Source organism: Rhododendron vialii, chromosome 7a (assembly GCF_030253575.1).
Source record: "Rhododendron vialii isolate Sample 1 chromosome 7a, ASM3025357v1".
NCBI classification, from domain to species: Eukaryota; Viridiplantae; Streptophyta; class Magnoliopsida; order Ericales; family Ericaceae; genus Rhododendron; species Rhododendron vialii.
In genome coordinates, this window is record NC_080563.1 from 32,629,537 (window position 1) to 32,649,374 (window position 19,838).

General features: G+C 37.2%; 1 protein-coding gene across 1 annotated transcript; it reads right to left on the bottom strand.

The window, feature by feature from the left end:
- Positions 1 to 422: 422 nt before the first annotated feature.
- Positions 423 to 10,960, bottom strand: LOC131334856 (aminopeptidase P2). Its single transcript, XM_058370149.1, has 13 exons — positions 10,575 to 10,960; positions 9,552 to 9,677; positions 9,345 to 9,464; positions 8,743 to 9,018; positions 8,425 to 8,597; positions 7,853 to 8,116; positions 6,549 to 6,700; positions 5,505 to 5,695; positions 3,749 to 3,857; positions 3,479 to 3,633; positions 1,880 to 1,972; positions 1,498 to 1,578; positions 423 to 689 (listed from the first exon to the last, which is right to left on the bottom strand). The coding sequence occupies exons 1-13, from the start codon at positions 10,884 to 10,886 to the stop codon at positions 618 to 620; spliced, it is 2,124 nt and encodes a 707-aa protein (XP_058226132.1). The 5' UTR covers positions 10,887 to 10,960; the 3' UTR covers positions 423 to 617.
- Positions 10,961 to 19,838: the final 8,878 nt, after the last annotated feature.

Consider the following 19,838-nt stretch of genomic DNA (forward strand, 5'->3'; position numbering starts at 1 on the left):
TTAGTTATTTTCTCCTCTCTTTTTAATAGAATTAGGTCAAATTTTTACATCACATCATTCGTTTCGACAAAAAAATTGAAAAGTAAAAACTTGGACATGAAAAAGTAAAAAAAGACGGTCTTTTAGTGTCTTTATCATCATATTATGTCATTACTCTACCTTTGGTTTCTATTTTTATATTTTTCCGGTTCCACTCGCCGCGACAGACAATGTGACGTAAAAATGATGGCAAAAAGCTTTAAAAAGAAAAAGGGGTAGCTAAAAGGTAAAATGTTATCAGTTTCTGTAACAAAAAGAAATTTAGTCCAAACCCAGCCTCAAAGGATGATTTTACTCAGGAGGAGGAAAGGGTAAAAAAGAGGGGCATGAAGCTTACCTCTCTAAGTTCAAAAAAAAAAAAAAAAACCCTTGCCTCTCTGGGAAAAAAAAGTAAATGGAAGACTTGGAACATTTCGTGTACTTGTTACACTTAGATGAAATTATTTCGCCAAGAAATGGCACAAACTAAAAAATATTCTTATAACAAAATGCATACAGAATGATTCTTGTAATAACTGCAAACAAATTCGGTACCTTATCTACAAACAACTTGACTACAATCACAGACGGTATACAATTTAGGGTTTGACAAGTGGTCGTGTGTTGTTCCAGAGCCATTGACGTGCAGAACCATCCAGCAGAGGTGAAACCTGTAAAGAAGGAATTAACATATATAAATCTTAGCTATATATTGAGGAAGAAGAATTCCCAGTTCCCTTGCACCTGAAAATATGTAACCGAATACCGAGACCTAATCTCCTCTTACCCCTTTGCAAATGCATGCAGAAATACAAGGGCAAAAATATTTGTTATGCCCCAGGTTATAGAGAAGAGAGGAAGTGACATGAACCATGCAAAGTATCTTAAATACATGCCTATATGTTTGCTCATTAACACTAGCAACAAGGCCGTTTTTGTTTTCTTTGAATTATTATTCGCCTTTTTTTTTTTGTTTTTCCAGTTTACTTTTCAGGTGCTTCTGGTCCAGAAGAATCTCAAAACCTGCAATGTTTGAGAGAAAAGTTGACTATGACAAAAAAAAAAAAAAAACGCACAAAAATGAAATTATGAAAAAAAACAAAAATAAGAACCAAAAAGCAAAACTCAATAGCATAATTTCAAAGTGACCTCTTCACTCCAGATTGCAACACATGTCTGAGTGACCTCTGAGTTGAAGAGAATATATGGCACATAATACTTTGGAGTCATTCCCATGAGCAACCTCCCAACAAGAACATGAGCACATATTTTTCTTGGGTTTCACAAGGAAAGACTCTCTCCTCCACTACTACTACGATGATTTCCAGGTTTTATGCATTTGATTGCATCAGAGACTCCTCAGAAGCCAGGGTTCGTGACAAAGTTAGACCCTTTTCCAGATTAACTAAGCAAGGGTGTTGATGCACATTGGAATAACAGTACAGATGATCAAAAACAGTTTAACAGATGTATGCTTACCTTCTCCCAAACTTGTGAATGGTAATTATTCAGCCATTCAACTTCGGCAACAGAGAGCAAAGATAAGTCAACCAACTTTGCCTGCGCAGAAAACCAACAGAAATGTTTCATAAAACATAAGCATCCAACGTGAACTTAGTATTTAGAATCCTGATCTTTAAATAAACTGAACATGAGACCTAACTGGAGATTAAGCACTAAAGGGATATCTCTCAGAAGGTTAAGTGGAAAACTTAAAGACACGTCACCACAATGAAAAACTAGAAAACAGTCATAGTCTATAGGCAAAATTGAACAGTTGAATACATGGCAGCAAATGTAAGAACTAAGATGTGGAATCCATAAGAATAGGTGTACTCTACCACGCATAAAGATACAATACCTGAATGGGAACAAATGTAAGCTTTTCAAATCCCATATACCCAATTCCTCCAAATCGATTTGGCGTGTCTGCCTCTTCCACATAAAGGAGATTCTGCATCACAGAAACAGCTCAATGAAGTACTAAAACAAGATGATAGGAAGAAAGCATCACATTTAACCAATAGTACCCAAAAAAAGGGGAAAACTTCACCTGCACCCCTTTGGTTTGCTCAATGTGCGGATAAATCCCCTTTAGCTTTCATTTATTAGCACAAAACTCCCTGTACTTTACGGAATAAGGGCCTGTTCTCACTAAAGTTTTGTTTTAATTTTTTCATTTATAAGTTTTTGTTAGATTCACGTTAAACTTCTTGGATTGGCCATTTGTGAGTCTAAGACGTTAAAGATTACGACCAAAAGCAACAAAAAAAAGTTCATGAAAAGATGAAAAAATACTGAACAGATGTCTTTTTTGTCATTAGTGTCGTCCTTTATGAACTTTTTTCACCTTGGGCCCACATTTTCATATATTACTGATCCATCTCCTCAAAACAAATGATTAATTCCAAAAATTACGACGAAAAGCTAAACAAAAATTGCAAAAAGCAAATAACCAGAGCAACATATTATGAAGAACAGTCCCTTAAATACACCGTTACGAAATCCATTTAATCATCTAACACTACCTCTTAGTCACACACACTAAATGAGAGTGGTTCATCTTTTGAAACAAAAAAAATTCCTCGTTGTTCTAAAAATTTACAAGGATGCCATTATCTTCTCCACCCAATTTTCCTGTTTCTCTCTAAACAGTTTAAAAGCTCTCCCTTTGCTACCTAACTCTCTTCTACAACCACAAATTGCCTCATTTTGAAAGGTCTCAGACCTTGCCTTAGCCCCATATAGATAGTTGGAGTCGTTGGAACCAATACGGACAAACAATTGGATGAGGCAGCCTTAGCAGCCAAGTTCTCTCTTTCTCTAACCTCTGTTGTTTTCTGTTCTTCCCTTCAGATCACCCAAATTTGATAAACACCAACCTTTTTCATCTCTATATAGAGCGAGAAAATTGGGTCGAGTTAGCGAGATTGTGGGGAATGGCAATAGAGTTGTAATTAATGGTTCTTGTTCTTTTTTGTATATCTTATGTCCACATACTAAGTTCAGAAGAGATGAGGAAGATGAGTGTGTTTAGGACAATTACTTGTTAACGTAATGTGACTGTGCGTTTTACACCACAAAGCACAGGGAAGTATGTGCTAATATGAAAGGGAGTCTACCACAAATCAAGCAAACTACAAGGGGTGTAAGTGAAGTTTGGCCAATAAATTACATAGCAAGAAGTAGACACCAAGAACCCAAGAATACCCAAGCTCACAAAGGATATGGACATAAACCTAACAAACGAACACACTTGGATTTGGTCGTGTTCTATATGTCCAATTGTCACATACCAAAATTTTTGTGAAGGAGAGCTTCCCCTGGTAATGTGGAGTATTTCAAATGTAAACTGACAAGCCAATATGTACATTGCACTCAATAAAACTACCCCATGGATATATAATTGTACTTGAGCAATTTTTAGTGCAATATATTATAGAGCAGAATGGCACTGCACCTCAATCCGAATGCCAAAAGCATGGTCTTCGTAATAGCCAGGTTCATTGCTAACAACCATGCCTTTCTGCAAGGGGGTCATATTCCCAAATCGAAAGCTGATACTTTGAGGGCCTTCGTGGACATTCAGCGCTGCTCCTACACCATGGCCAGTCCCTGAAATATGGAAGGAATACACATGCAATGAATTTACGTCCATAAGATTTACGAAAATATAACATCCCAGTGAAATATTGTCGTCATAGAAGGAACAGAAAGGGAGGCAGCATACCATGTCGGTAATCGAGTCCAATCTTCCAAAGGAAAGAACGGGCAAAAGCATCCAAAACAAAACCCGGGGTATTTTCCGGGAATACTGCCTGATCAAGAGCAATATGGCCCTGCAACCAGAGATACCAGAAACCACCGAAAATGTTATCAGTAATCCTCCATGGTCCAATCCAGCAAAAAAGCTGTCCATTACCAGCCAGAATGCACCACAGTATAGTAGTATACAATAAGGAGACACTTCTTGAATAAAGCAACATCAAAAAAGCATTTGGAAAAACAGTACTGCATGTAGCGGCTCACAATTACAAGGTAGTAGGCAACATCTGGAGATCACAGCCTCATAGAGGCAACTACAACAACTGCGGCTCACTATTACAAACTTCAAAATTACAACAATCATTTATCCAATAAATTCAAGTAATTTTTATCTTAGTTTGTATTGAAACAGCTGCAAAGCATTCCTGGGAAACCGGCAAGAAACATAAGAGGAAACCAAACTCCTACTGGCTCAACCAAAACCTACAGAAACTCAATAGAAACACCAGGAGATATCCTGAAACGATGTGTCTGTTGAAAGGTAATGTGTCGTGAGAACTTTGATGCAGCTCAGCCTTTAGGGTGAAGCGTATGTAATTCATCTAAGGAAAAATATAACCTCTCCCTTAAGATTTTTAGCAGGTTGACTCTATTGTTTCATCCCATGTATCGTTTCTGTTACTAAACTTGCCATCCTTTTCTTTCTTTTTCTTTTTTTATAAGTAAGCAATTGTATTAAAAAGAAGGCATTAAGGGAATGCCGCCCGTATACAAAAAGCGGGCCACCTACACAAAAAAGCCCTATACACCGACCACTATTCAACAAAAAAGCTCAAACCAATCTAAAAATTGATCAATAGAGGGATTACATTCTCCCTTGTCCCAACTATACAAATTGCTAAGCACAAAACTTTTGATTCTAAATAAAGGCTTTTCGACCCCTTCAAAGCATCTTGAATTTCTTTCACGCCATATAGTCCACATCACACAAAGAGGGATCATGGCCCAAACACGCTTCCTTCTCTTGCCCACTCTAGCCCCACTAAACTTGCTATCCTTAGAACTTTAATTTATACCATTGAGCGTTGGCCTTTATTTTCAGATTCAATACCCCTTTTTTGTTGTCCTGATTACTTTGGCAACTAGCTCTCAGAAACACTAAGAAGTAAATATTCTCAAAACTAAGTATCAACTAACTTTTATCCCTCATCAAGCTTTCTTCGACTTCCAAAAGGCCCTAAACTTACAAGCATAGGCAAAAATAGGACTCATACTAACCTGCATAGCAAGTGCTTTATTTACTTATAAATAAAAAAATATTACCTCAATAACTTAGCTTTTAATAGTTAGCTTCTTCACAATCAGTGATACCAAAAATAAGAACATGTTTTCAAGAAACAGGAAGTGCACTAAAAATTACAACCTTGACTCCCTTCCAACAACCATCCCCCCACTCACCGTTGTGCAGCAGCAGGCCAGTATAGAGGACAGGAGAGTTTGGCATAAAGGCTGTAAAGGCTCCAATAGAAAGCAAGGCAATGGTCCTAAGCAGTGGCCCTTGGAAAATCTCACATTCCCTATTCTCTACTTGATCCATTTCGCTATTGTGTTCCCCTTTAGATTTTGAAGGCACTTTTACTTTGAGAAACTGTGATCTCTCTCCCCTGAATATAATTAATTAGCCCACATATACGGACAAGGCACGACTATAAAACTGGCACCTGTAGAACTCGAGTGAAACATTCTTTCTGCCGTGTAGAGGGTTCCCCAAAATGTACTGTCCTCGTAACATCAGTGGTTCCATCAATATATTGAGCTCCACTATCTAATAGGAAGAGTGACTTTGCATCCACAATGCTACAGCTATCTTGCTCCGGCTTGTAATGTATAATAGCACCATTTGCACCAGAACCTGTAACATCATTAGAAGTTTAGAACAATAGTCAGCAAATTTGACGAAACAAAAAAAGTGTGAAATTGGAACAGTCAGAATTCTATGCTGATTAAAAATTTAGTCACCCAAAATTCTATTCTGATTTAACTTCTAATTAAAGTGGTTTGCATCACTTTCATCTCTATATGAAAGTAGCTGAGGTAACTGAAGTTTTTGATAAGATATGCAATCAAGTCATTACTAGAATTCTAGAAACATTACTAAACCCAAAAATTGGTTAGTATTTTGAAACACAAACACAAACACAGAATTATCTTTGAAAAGGCTAATTTGTGTAAATTTGTAGCCAGAGTATTTCAAATTTTAGATGGCTGTTTCTGCGTCATTTGAGCAAACAAAGAAACAAGAAATTGTGCATGCACGCACGCCCAGGGGTGTGTGTGTGTGTGTGTGTGTGTGTGTGTGTGTGAGAGAGAGAGAGAGAGAGAGAGAGAGAGAGAGAGAGAGAGAGAGATTTTCAACAGGTACATTGTGCTAATTTCAATAGAAGTTGCAATTAAGCATATTTAACCGCTATTTTCTTCAGTATTCAAGCCAAGATATCATTAGTACATCTTCCAACCCAGATAAACTACTTTCTAGGAAACAAAAGTGATTTCATTGTTGACTTCTATCTTAACTCCTGCTTAAATTGTCGAAATCCAGAATTTTCACTGGAAAATGGCCGAAATACAACACAAGTAGAATAACAAGTTATTTCTGTTGAATAGTAGTACTACTTTTCAGCCTCGAAATTCAGAAGGAAAAAAATGTAAAATTTGGGTCGCCTATCTATCATGAGAGTAAGTGGTAGATGCAGAAGTTGATATACCACTTATTGTATCGAAGCTAGTATCAACAAAACCAGCTTGCTTTGAACGAAATTCCAGAAGTTTGTCCGCAACTTCTACTTCTGTTAAAACCACGCCCATGTGAATTTCCTCCTCCAGCCAGGCCCAAAATTGTGCTAGAGCAGCTGCATCCCTGCAAATGACAAAATACCATTGACATAGTTGTCATTTTCTCCATTTTTAATTCTTTTTTTTTTTTTTGGGTTGGATGTCAAGTAATATATAGACAAGGTTAAGATTGGTTGGGCTTAATTTATGGAACATCAAAATCATGTTCTCAAACAGGACTTAGAAGGTGGAGAAACACCATTAACGAAGCCTAAATGATACTTAAATGATCTTAAGTTCTTAAAAAACTGATCAAATTAGTGGTAGAAAAAATAGCATCATAACACATCATACGTTAAAGAGCACTTCATGCTATATATACACACATACACCTCATCCTTGAACTAGTTAGAGGAAACTTCCTATGATCTTGAAACAAGAAGTGTCTCATGTTTTCAATAAAGAATTGCCACCTCAAGCTTCACTTTGCCTAGAGGAATTTTGCTAATTGTTAGCTCATGTTAGAGATTATCCAATGAAGAAAATGAATAAGATTCATGGACGAATGGAAGATAAAACATCAAAGAACATTTAAGGAAAAGGAAGATAAGTGGGAGAGATTTACAGTGCCACTTGTCAACCTTGTGTATATCTCAGAGGTGACAAACTAAAATGTGTTGTCAGTGCTTCTTTTGCAGTACACAATTCTAACACTGGATCGTATCTTGGCATGTCAGCAGAAAGGTGAAAAATATCAGATATCCGAACAGGTCATGGAATGGTTGTGGAAATTCTCCAATCTTTTACTTAAACTTTTTGTAAGTATACACTTCGTGGACAAAATAGAGGGACGTGTAATGAAGTGAAGAGAGAGGGGCTTCAGCTTGTTTCAATTTTAGAAGGGAGACAACAGGAGGTTACTTATTCTTTGGAGGTTCATGTATCGTGCATTTCAACTGAGATAGATGAGTGTGGTGTGAAATAAAAAAACCGAAGTGCTGAAATGTCTGCATAATTACCTTGGACTCAAAAAATCAGTGAACAACCAATAAGGCATTAACTTTTTTTTTTTTTACAGCTTAAATGTCAAAGCTTGAATTTGTTTACATACATAGTCCAATATCGACCTATCATGCTTAGTAAATATTGGCTTGAAGATGAAAACCATCAAATAAGTATTAGCACAGTGATCAAATAGTCAGCATGAAAATCAGGTTCCAAGGAAGTTTCCGTTTACCGTAGATGAGAGCTGCACATTCCTTCTAACTCAGCTTGATTTTTCACAGCCTTTCCCATAGCAACAGGGGAAGTCCTACAAATAAAAGCAGGTCCCCCAGATTGACCATTGTAACCATCGTAGGATATGGATATATTTCTGTTATTGTTGCTTTTATTTCCAAGGCTTCCAAAATATCTCTCACAGGCAGACTTGTATGTGTTCACAATAGCAGCATTAACCGATGATGTATCCAACCAAAGTTGTGCCCCTCTCATTGCCAAACTACAAAGGAAATCATGGGTACATGATTAAACACTGGGTCAACCCCTTGTGTGTGTAGGTTAAGCAAATGCAACGAGGATAATTTGCCTTTACAAAAAAATTCCTGCTTTGGCAGACTTTTGTCTGCACATCATGGACAACTATAACCTTTCCATTCTCTTGATAACCAAATGGACACTCAAAACAAAGTTGGATTACTTTGTTCTTATTCCGTGTTTGAGTCAGACACAATAAGCATATGTTGGAAAACATGGAGACAAAGACATGCAATTTCACAAACCAACATAAATTGAAGCTCCCAAGCTCACCTTTCTATCTCTGAAAGAATTGATTCATATGGTCGCAACTCTACGCCTGCATTCTTCAAGTACTCCATAACATCTAGGGTAGCTTTCGAGTTATCAATAAATAATTTTGCTCCATCCATCTCCACAATTAAGTACGCATACATAACAGGTGAATGCGGGACATCATTTCCTCTCTACAAAACAAGCTTAAACCATTATTGGCACACACGATAAGACAAAACCTACAACCATTATGAAAAAATGAGAAAAAACCCTCTAGCAATAATGCCAAGTCAAGATTACTAAAGCAGGATTGGAAATGTCGGTTAGAGAGATTACCAAGTTCAGAAGCCACGCAATTTCATCAAGCATAGAGATAACAATTGCAGATGTACCAGCATCTTTGAGTTCAGACCTCAGGGAAGACAATTTTGCCCCCACATCAACACCAGCATATTTTAGGTCATGGACTCTTATGGGTCTGCTTGGAGGTTTCGGCCTTGAGCCTTTCCATATTTCATCCACCAGATTTATGTCAAACAAGTAAACCAACTCATGATTTTTCTTAGATATGACCGCTTTCAATTCCTCTGCAGCACCAGAAGAAAAAAGAAACTGCTCCCTTCTCAGAAACAAATAAGGTGGCATCAGACACAAGCAAGGGATACACTATGCGAAGACTAAGCAATAGACTGACAGCACAAAAGAAATAGAAAATGTGGAGAGAATGGTGAGGAGAGGATAACGAAATTGATCATGCAGGGCTGAGAGTAAATAACAATTTCAGTGGAAGCGACCATTAATCTACGTGTATCGGAGAAATCATAATTCTCCAATCACCTAAATTTAAACAACATTTGTAGTCACATACTTTTTGCAATACTGTGCTAAGTTGTCAATGAATATGATCAACACAATATTAGAATTTGCCTGCTACTCACAGGATCGATGCCGACTCTGCAACCCGGAGCCAAAGTATCATTAAGCCATTCACCAGCGGTAGGCACTCCCATATTACCAGCCCGCATGAGAATCCAGCTAGAGCTCAACTGTTTCTCTGCCTAATCATATTGTTTAGAGAGAATTATCAACAAACCAAACAAGGATCGAAATTGTTAACAACTTAACACCACACTCTTCTCTCAAACCTGAAGAAAATATCGTCCGTCCGTCCACAGAGCTGCTTTATCCTTTGTGACAACAGCAGTCCCAGCACTACCAGTAAATCCTGATATGTAGGCCCTTCTCATATAACATTCAGCTATGAATTCACTCTGAAAGCCAAAAGCTATGATAATAAGGACTGGTCATAGAATACTTCCACTTGGAGGCGCTTAATGATAACTTCAATAAAAAAAAAGACATTCAAATCAGCCCAACTTACATTTGGATGTCCCACAAACCAATGTTACTCTGGTTCCCCCATGCAGTTAGGTAAATATTTGGCTGGCATTGAATATAACACCAAACAAACAGTCTATACTACACCTAATGACCTAATATATGCATATACATACTACACTAAATATATGCACACACACATATATATACACTTATACATGCATTGAATGAAAGATAGGAATTGACATTAATGGTCAGAGATCACTTCGAAGCCATTATACGGGGTCCTTCAATCTGGTCAGAGATCACTAAATCACAAGCTTTCAATCATTCTCTCTCTCTCTCTCTCTCTCTCTCTCTCACACACACACACACACACACACACACACACACACAAGCTCAAACACAGCAATGTCTTGAAACCCAGACTGTTCAGAATACTAGAAAAGGAAGCGCTCTCTCTCAGAGTAGTATATTCAAGCAAAAAATAAAATGTATCAAAATTTGAATTTTGAGTTGTAAAATGAATGATCATAGACAATATACACAATTTAACTAGACAGAATTTTATAAACTAAAATTCAAAATCTATAGAGTCCCATCAAGCTGATTTTTTTTTTTCTGTGAATGTACTATGTACTATTAAGTGGGCCCTCAACGATTCGGACTATAATATTAAACACACGGTAGGCCTACCACGGCAGTGGTGGAAAATCCACCGTTACCGCCGCCCACGGAAAGAACAAAATGCTTTTCATTTTTTACTTTATTTTTTGGGAAATAATTTTCTCACCAATAAAAAACCAGAAAAAACAAGCTGTGAATCAGACCTGATGGGCGTCCTGAGAAGGGATGATGTAAGCATCGATGCCAATCCCTGGCCTCGAGAAGAGCTCACGGAGGGCTCGAAGCTTGTCGTCTCGCTCCGAACCGGCGGCGCGTTTCTTTCGGAGCTCCGACGAGGGCTTTGCGGTGACGGAGCCAGAGCTACTACAGCGGGCGACGAGAAGGGGGAGTTTGGGGGAAGGACTGGGAATCGAGGGACTGGTTTTGAATTCAGAGAAAATGGGTAGAGAGAGAGAGAAGAGGCGGAAGCAGCGGGGGTGTCGAGAGAGAGAAGATGCTGCTGCTGTGAACTCCATCGTTTTTGCGCTGAGAGAGAGAGAGAGAGAGAGAGAGAGAGAGTCAGTTGCTGCTGTGGAAAGAGGAGGATGATAATCCACGAAACCACGTCGTTTTCTGTGGATATGGTGGATACGAGTGACGCACCGTTTGGTCCAGTGATTTAAGGGCCTGTTTGAAATTTATGAAAAGGAAAGGAAAAGAACAGAAAGGAAAGGAAAGAAGAGGGGAGGAAAGTGCGGAGGAAAATTAGGTATTTTTTGTTTTGTTGTTATTATTATTATTTTGGTAATGCAGAGTGTTTGCACATACTTCAAGACTAATCTCTATAGCCCTACTAGCCTTTGGCACATTCTTATGGGAGCCTTGGGGTGGCCTTTGGGGAGATTCGAATTGAGGACCTTGGGGAGCAAACCCTGCCTTAACCTGCTGAACCTTCTGAACCAATTCCTTGGGTTTGTTATTTTGCTTCTTGTTTTCTTTCAAGCCAAGGCAAGAGAAAATTATTTTTCCTTCTTTTCCATATTGTTTCTATAAATTCCAAACAAAACTAAGTTTCTTTGTGTCTATCTTGAACTTTGGAGTAAAAAAAATGATCTGAATGGCTTATGTAAAAATTAATTTTAGTTTTGGAGCTGTACGTAAAATTTAATTTGATCGGGCATGATTTGCGGTATGAACAAAACAGGTTTCTACTAGAGAAAATGGCATATAGCCCATTTTAATTTTTTTTTATAGAGAATTGCAATTCTTTCCTTTTCTCCTTTTTTTTTTGGTCGAACAGAAAAAGGTTAGAGCTAGAGTCTCGAACATCATCAAGGGCTAAAGCCAAAAGCCATTGGAGAAAATCGTACCTCTAGTTCATCATCCCATCACCCAATAGGAATTTCTTGGCTACATAATGTGCTACCTGTTAGTAATATATTTTAATTAACGGGGTACCTGTAATCTTAACGAGAGGAGATTAATAAGTATTTAATATCATGAAACTCGTAATATAATTAAGATTAGGATGAGAGTGCAATAATAATTCTGTAGTGGGGTGTATTATAATTAGTGAAATAACAAATAGAATCCTGATGAGATTAGGGTTTATAATTTACGCTGGGAGCTCGGACTTATTACTCCTCCTTAGGTCCTATCGTAGCCCTATATATACACGTTATGCTCTTTAGGTAAGATAGAAGTTTTCTATTATTCACGAAATAGAGAGAGACTTAGAGAGAGCAAACGGATCATGATAGAGTTCACACTAGGTTCGTGTTCTAGACGTGCGGGGAATACGTAAAAGATTGTAAGGTATGGTCGAGCAGTATTCATGGTATGGTCGAGCAGTATTCATGGCATACAACAAGGTGTGTTGTAATAACTTCAACCAGCGTTTGCGACGCGGGAGTTGTGTTAAAATCCTAATTCCGCCTTGTAGGGTTTTGCATTTTTTTTGTTGTCTAATTCGGACGCATTATTACTGGATTCTGGAAATCGTTTTCCAACACTACCCTTAATTATTACAATCACATTTCTCATTAGAAAAAAGACAGAAAAAATGCAAAGCTAACTGGATACAAGCCAAAATAATGGTATCACAATCAATGAAGATCGAGAACCGTTGAGAGCTTGAACAATCTGAAGTGCATCCCCTTCCATGATAACCCGAGTACAACCCCAACTCAAAGTAGTTGTGAGAACTAACTGGAATCCCAAAGCTTGCTAACCGAAATCCCAAAGCTCAAAGTAGTTGTGAGAACTAACCGGAATCCCAAAGCTTGCTAACCGAAATCCCAAAGCTTCGATAACTCGAGGAGTAAGCGGTCCCTTGAAGGTGGCCATAGATGCACCCACCAATGTTCCATCTTTATTTCGGGCCACCAAACCCACACCACCATTGCCATCGCGAGAATTCAGTGCGCCATCAACAGTAATTCTTTGTGTGATCATCAAAACCCACACCACCATTGCCATCGCGAGAATTTAGTGCGCCATCAACAGTAATTCTTTGTGTGATCATCAAAGGGAGGTTGCCAGGTTTTCCACTGATTGCCTTCAAAGAATTCTTGATTTCTATTTTTCCATATCAGCCAACAAATTAACGATGCAAGAGCTTTCCCATCCCTGCTATCCACCTCAAGAATCTGTCCCTATGGCGATGACATCGATCTCCACCATTGCCGAAATCCCATATGTTTCCAGTTAGATGCAGCATTGGCGGGGAAGTGCTTCCACAAATCTCAATAAAAACTAATGTTTGCATAGATGTTTCCTTAATGAGTTCTATAAAAATGGGAACGATTCCTATCATGTATCAATTAATTTTTGTTTTGATCGGCGAAAGTCAGTATTGTTAGCAGCGGTACTAGAGATAGGATTTGAACTTGGAGATAGCACCTAGAAGGATTAATATACTCCATCCGTTTCAAAAAGAATATTAGATAGTCAATTTGAGACCTAAACAAATAATATGTTTTTACTCAAATGAATCCAAACTTCTTTTCAAAAATTAAAAGAATTCATTCATATCTAGTATCTTTCCGGAAACAATTTTTTTAAACCAAACTATATTTTCTAATTAATTCTCGTTTTGCAAACAATACAATTTTTTTTGGGATGAAAGGAGTATTTAACATCAAAAATATATATGCGTGTTAAATTAATTAATCAAACATAATACCCAAAAGAATGATGTATATGTTTTCATTTGCTAATTATCATCCATCAACAATAGTAAAAAAATAGCCACTAATTGGTGGGAAGTTGCAAAACAAAGCAATGAGGCCACCTTAAAGGCTCTGCCATGTTTGTTAAAATAGTTAGGTTAGCATATTAGAAGAGGAGCTAGGCACATGACACCTGACCTAAATACACACCTAATGTCGTTAGACCAAAGGCCTCTTGGCATAAGAAAAAACAATAGAGAATCCAATTGGCTATACCATTAGCAATAGGTATCCGGTCTTCCGTGCATGATTGAAGAAAGCACATTGATTCTAGATATTCATTCACAAGAGTCAGTAGCAAAGCCATAATTTAGGTTTGGGAGTGGCGTTGTTTAACGAAGTCTATTGGTATTGTTATATATCTTTAGTAACAATATGAAGTGAAAGATTATGTGTAAAGTCAGGCTTTGTCAAGAGCCTTATTTTTTGTTAAAATAAAATAAAGTGAGTCTTTATCCTGGACCTTTTGTTTAGAAAATAAAATAAAGGCTTGATACAATTCTCCTATGATCCATAAATGAAAGTTGTTGAATTGCTTTTATAAAATTTAAACCATTTATCTTTTTTTCTTTGGTCAATCGCAACCATTTATCTTTCAAATTGCTATTTTTTGTTATTTTTATTCAAAAAATCAAGGTGTTTGGATACTGGTAAGTAGTTAATCCATTAGTGTACAAAATAAAACTTTTGTCATAATCAGGCCACCCTGCCCCACCAAGTAGCTCCGCCCCTGAAGAGAGTGCATGACATAGAAGGAGGTTTGATTAACATTCATAATTTACAAGATTAGATTGTTGACATCTTCACTAAGCCCCTCAAGTTAAGAACTCTCCTTAGAGTTACTAAACTAAGTTTAAGACAGGATGTTGGATCATAAACTTGTTTCAGTGCTTGTCTCAAGAGAACTTGGAAGTCAAAGTTGAGCCCAATATACACGCCCAAAGTTGAAAGATATGCTTGGAGGAATTATAAAAAAATCCAACTTCTGCAAGATCTAGAAGATCCTGGCAAAAAATGCTAGATATATATTTTATCTAGCTTCTAGAAAATCTAGATGATCCTCATCTAGTACGAAAAATGTAAATATTTATGCCAAATCACATGCGTAAAATCTAGAATCTACCTTAAAAAAAACATTGTATGAAAATATCGGTAAACTAGAACCATCTATGAAGTAGTATAAATTGGAGTGGGTTCTAAGTATGCATTTGAACATTGAGTTTACAACTGAATTAACTTATGTTTCTATTTTTTTCTAGTACTGGTTGTGGGAGCATGTCCAAGTCACAATGCCCAGAGATGATGCAACAATTCCAAGGCTTGCGAAGTAGGACTTAACAAAGATGCAGAAACGTCTTGGAGACATCCAATTGAATGATATTGAAGCTGATAAGGTAACAAATATATAGTGTTTGTGCATTAAATACTAATAAAAGTAGATTGCAGAGAACATATATTCTTAGCTCTGAGATACGAGGGATGAGAGGTGGTGCATTTTTGGTACACTTTGCTTATCTCATTCACAGCATTCTTAGTTTGATGTGAAACACCCTTCTAATATTGTTGCTTCTTCTCTAAAAGGTGCAACAATCCACATTGAAACCTACTATGGCAGATTGTCAATTGTACGAGATGAACCAAGGTACTGGAGAAAATAAGAAGGGGAAGAGAATGAAGAAGATGAAGGAAGTGATAATGAATAGGATCGGAAGAGAGTGATGAAGGAACCAACGAAGAAATTGAGAATGAAGAAAGGCAAGAGAATGAAGAAGGGAAAAAAATGTGTTGACATGTTAACCCGAAACGACACGACTCGAACACAACAATCTTGATCAGAGAGAGGAGAGATACCCACAAACACTCGCGAATTCCCTTTCCATCCCATTTCAACCCAACATCTATATACTATATGGGAGAGTTGTTTTTGAATTCGTATATTTTGGACCTTAGGATTGGTACATATTTTTTCTATGGCTGAGATATACAAGTAGATGAGCTAACGATATATTGGGAAAGATTAATAATTTTTCCATACTTTCCTCGATGAAAAAAGGAAAAAAAATCGATTATCTTAATCTCTCTCCTCTCCCTCCTTTTAAAAAGATCTCTTGATCTTCAAATTCTAAATTACCAAAAAAAAAAAAAATCTTCTAAAAAAGATCTCATGAACCCAAACAATCTCTCTCTACCCTTTCCCACCTGTTCTCTCTCTCTCTCTCTCTCTCTCTCACACACACACACGAAAACCTAGACCCTAATTCTGTCTGCCATGCCTTTATACAAACCACTATTCTTCCCCCTTCGTCTGCTATTAACCTATTAACCTGTTCCAAATCATTTTACCCTCAAAAGCCAGATGAATGCACGGTGATCTAGGGCTGGTTAGAGCAATTACATTTTCGGATTTTGGCAAGCCGCCGGTGATTGCATGATGGTGCACCTGGGTAACCACTCAAATGTTTACCTTTCTCTTTGAATGTCAATCTCACGCATCTCATCTCCTCTTTTTTCTCATTTTGACTTTATATTTGTGAACTTCCATAGCCCAAGCTCTGGTGTGATGGTGTGATAAAATGAAGCTTTAGGTACGTATTTTAGAAAACCTACAGGCACTTATTTGATTTTATTCAATAAAGATGTTTATCCGTGAAGTGCATGCACTCGATGTGCTTGACAAAATGCAGGAGAGATGCACTCATGCCTAATCTACTACCCATCTTGCTAAATGATTTCATAAAATATTTATAGTCTTGCCTTTATACTAGTTATTCAACTATCCTCATCCCGATTTCTTATTTGTTTAATTATTGATTTGGTTCCTTTTTGCTAATGCTAAAATTAGATGCATTGTTGGGTCTTATTAGGTTTGTTTTCCCCTCTCCTTTTCTCAGGAATTATTCGGTGACCGTATGGAGACCTAATTGTGTATTGGTTATCGGACATATTTTGGAGCTTAAGCAAGGTAGAACTTTACAATTTATCTTTTGTTGTGGTCCTATCTTTGCCCTGTTTTTATCTATACTAGATATTTGGCTTCAATATGGCAAAATATGCCAAGACTTGGTCTATATCACCCAAACCTTTACTATTGTCAACATGCATCACAAGAAAAACTCATCAAAAATCAAATCGCTATATTGGCTCCAGCATTCCAAGACTTGGCTCCAGCATTCCATTCTGGAAGAAAACCAAATATGCTATATTGTTAACATGCATCTCAAGAAAAACTCATTTAAAAACCCAAATAGCTAATACAATTTTGCATGTTCGACATATTGTGTTGCATTGCTCTGATGTATCATGCCATTCAAGTCAAGAATGAGATTACTACAACTAGCAAAGTGAAACCGCGTTCTACAAAAGTGATTTTTTTTTTTGAGGAAACAAAAATGAACCTAATAGGAAAATATTGTTAACATGTATCATGCCATTTGTATTGCATTGCGCTTTTTTATTATGTTTATATGAAACGAGGGGTTTGTGTTGCAGGTGGGAGATACTATATGGAGAGCTAAGGGAAAATATGGCAATAGAGATGGGTGGGCGGGTGCACGAAGATCATACGTGGTGGTTTTCAATTTCTATGCAAGAAGAGTGTGAGACATGACGTCTGAGTCTTTGAATGAGTATAAAATTTGATTATTAATTGTAAATACTGGATAGGTAATCGAATGAGTTAACTGTGGGTTAAAAGGGGTGAGAATCTAACAGGAAATTATGATGTAAGATGGTTTCATGGTTAAAAGGGACGGTAATTGATTTATATTTGAAATTGTTCCCCTCTTATAATGCTCAAAGTTTGCATTGATCAACTGATTGTCAGTGCAAGTAGGGTGGAGTGCAATTGGCCTCCTTTACATACTCCTATACAAGTAGAGTGGAGTGCAGTTGTCCCCGATCAGCCATCCCGAGGTCCTCGTCTCGGTCGCCTTCTCCGTTTGCTGAAAACCCACCAAAACCGTTCACTACTTTTCCGATCGAACTCGAGCTAGATTAATCGCTCCCCTACTTTCTCCTAAGTATATTGTTGTTCTAAAAGGTAGTTTTGATGTTCGAAATCGAAAAGGAACGGAATCGGTTCGTTCGGAACTGAAACCAGTTTTGCCGCAAGCCACTTCTTGAACGTTATGATTTTGAATCATTTATATAGAAATTACACTTACCCCCTGGGTTGTTTAGTTATTAATTTCAGCCCAACTAATATGTTTTGTCTTTTTCTTGTTTTAATGTCCTATAAGAAATGATAAGAAAAAAAAAAAGGTTTCATGATGACATTACTTTTGTATAGTCCTAATAGTAATATGATAATTACTATAAATAATAATCAGTCCTAATTGTATAAAAAATAAAACAATTTGTTTAATTACTTTAGATAGTTACAAGATTATTTTAAAAGAAATTTAATGTAATTAACGAGTACATTGTCACGCCTTCGATTTTCAACATAAATAATTGTAACTTTAGATAATCAAAATTTTCATGATAATATAAATAATACCCAAAAGACATTACAGTTCCCAAATTCAGCAAACCTGTTTAATAGTTACATCATTCCAAAAATAAAAGATACAGTACAATACGATTTATTTTACAATAATACTAGGACAACTCTTGAAAATAACTTTTGACAGTGATGTCCGCATGCACACCAAACACTCCAAGCCAGTGCCCCTATGTTGTACCTGAAATAATGAACGGTTGAGCAAACCACGCGCCCAGTAGAGAATTCTATGCTCAAGCTATATGGAAATGTGATGAATCATGCACCATGAATGAGTGAGTATTGACAAATACGCCCAAAGTACGAATGATTACCAACGAGTTGCACGCTTTAATCGAAGGATTCTAGATTTCACCTAAATGTCACTAACGGATTTCTTCTCAAACTAAATACATTAATAAACTCACGTCAATCCATGTTAGTCTATAAGCCATTCCAAATCATCTTATTATTCTTCGTACGATACCACAATCTTTCTCGTGTCCACATTTATCATCTCCAAATCCTTTTATTGCAAAACCTTTCCTTTCTTTTAATCAGGTATTTTCCATCAATAATCACTTGGGTCACCTCGGATCTATTTCCCTCGAGCGTAGGGTCACCCCAAGTCTATTCCCTTAATAATAATCACTTGGGTCACCTCGGGTCTATTTCCCTCGAGTGTAGGGTCACCCCGAATCTATTCCCTCAATAATAATTACTTGGGTCACCTCGGGTCTATTTCCCTCGAGCGTAGGGTCACCTCGAGTCTATTCCCTCAATAACGACCACTTGTGTCACCTCTCACACTTTTCATAATCGTCATCATTTCATAATCAATTTTATCATCAATCTATAGGTTGTACCACAAAACTTCAATCAACCATTACATGATTCCACAAATGTACATGTTCATACCTTTTCATTAGTTTACATATTCGCATCTTATATAACGTACTAAGCTCATATATATAATCCTATAATACTCTATTCATTTATTTCTATGCTTGAACCTCATAGGACGAGTGCCAAAAGAATTGAAAGATTCGACGAATCATGAGGACACAAGTTATTATATCATCTTAATATCATTTGGACCACTAGACATACTTATATCCACCCCTTACATTTCCCACAATGTTTCTTATGGTCTACAGTATGCCCAAACACTCTATAGTACGTGTTCTTCCTACCAAACACCAAGTCATGTCACAATATATACTCCGACCAACCAAGTGCACAAATACTACACGAGTACCACGTTTACTTAATCCTACACTTTTCTTTCTTAAAACGGGTACTAAGGATTGGGAGATAATCAACGAATCATTGGAGTACGAGTAATATGTCATTGGAGTTTAGGATGGTTTAATGGTGTTTAAGAGGTGTTAGAAGTGATCGGGGGTCAAACGGTGAAATATGAGACAAAGTAGCGAAACTGTTCATAAGCAACAGGTATCGATACCTTGCAAAATGGTATCGATACCAATGGATCAAGAAACGTTCCAGACACAAGGGTATCGATACCTAGGATGAATGGTATCGGTATCAGATGATTTTCTGGGTTTGAAACACAAATGTATCGATATCTATGCCAAATGATATCAATACCAGCCCAGTTCGAGCAAATTTTTTGCAAATTTTTGAAATTATTTCCAACAATCAAACTAACAATTTCAAGCGCAATCAAAGCACAAATTCAACTCATAGGCATATAGAAAGAGCAAGAAATCCCTATCTCGAAGTTGGAGAGCAAACCCAAAGAGAGATCGAGCCCA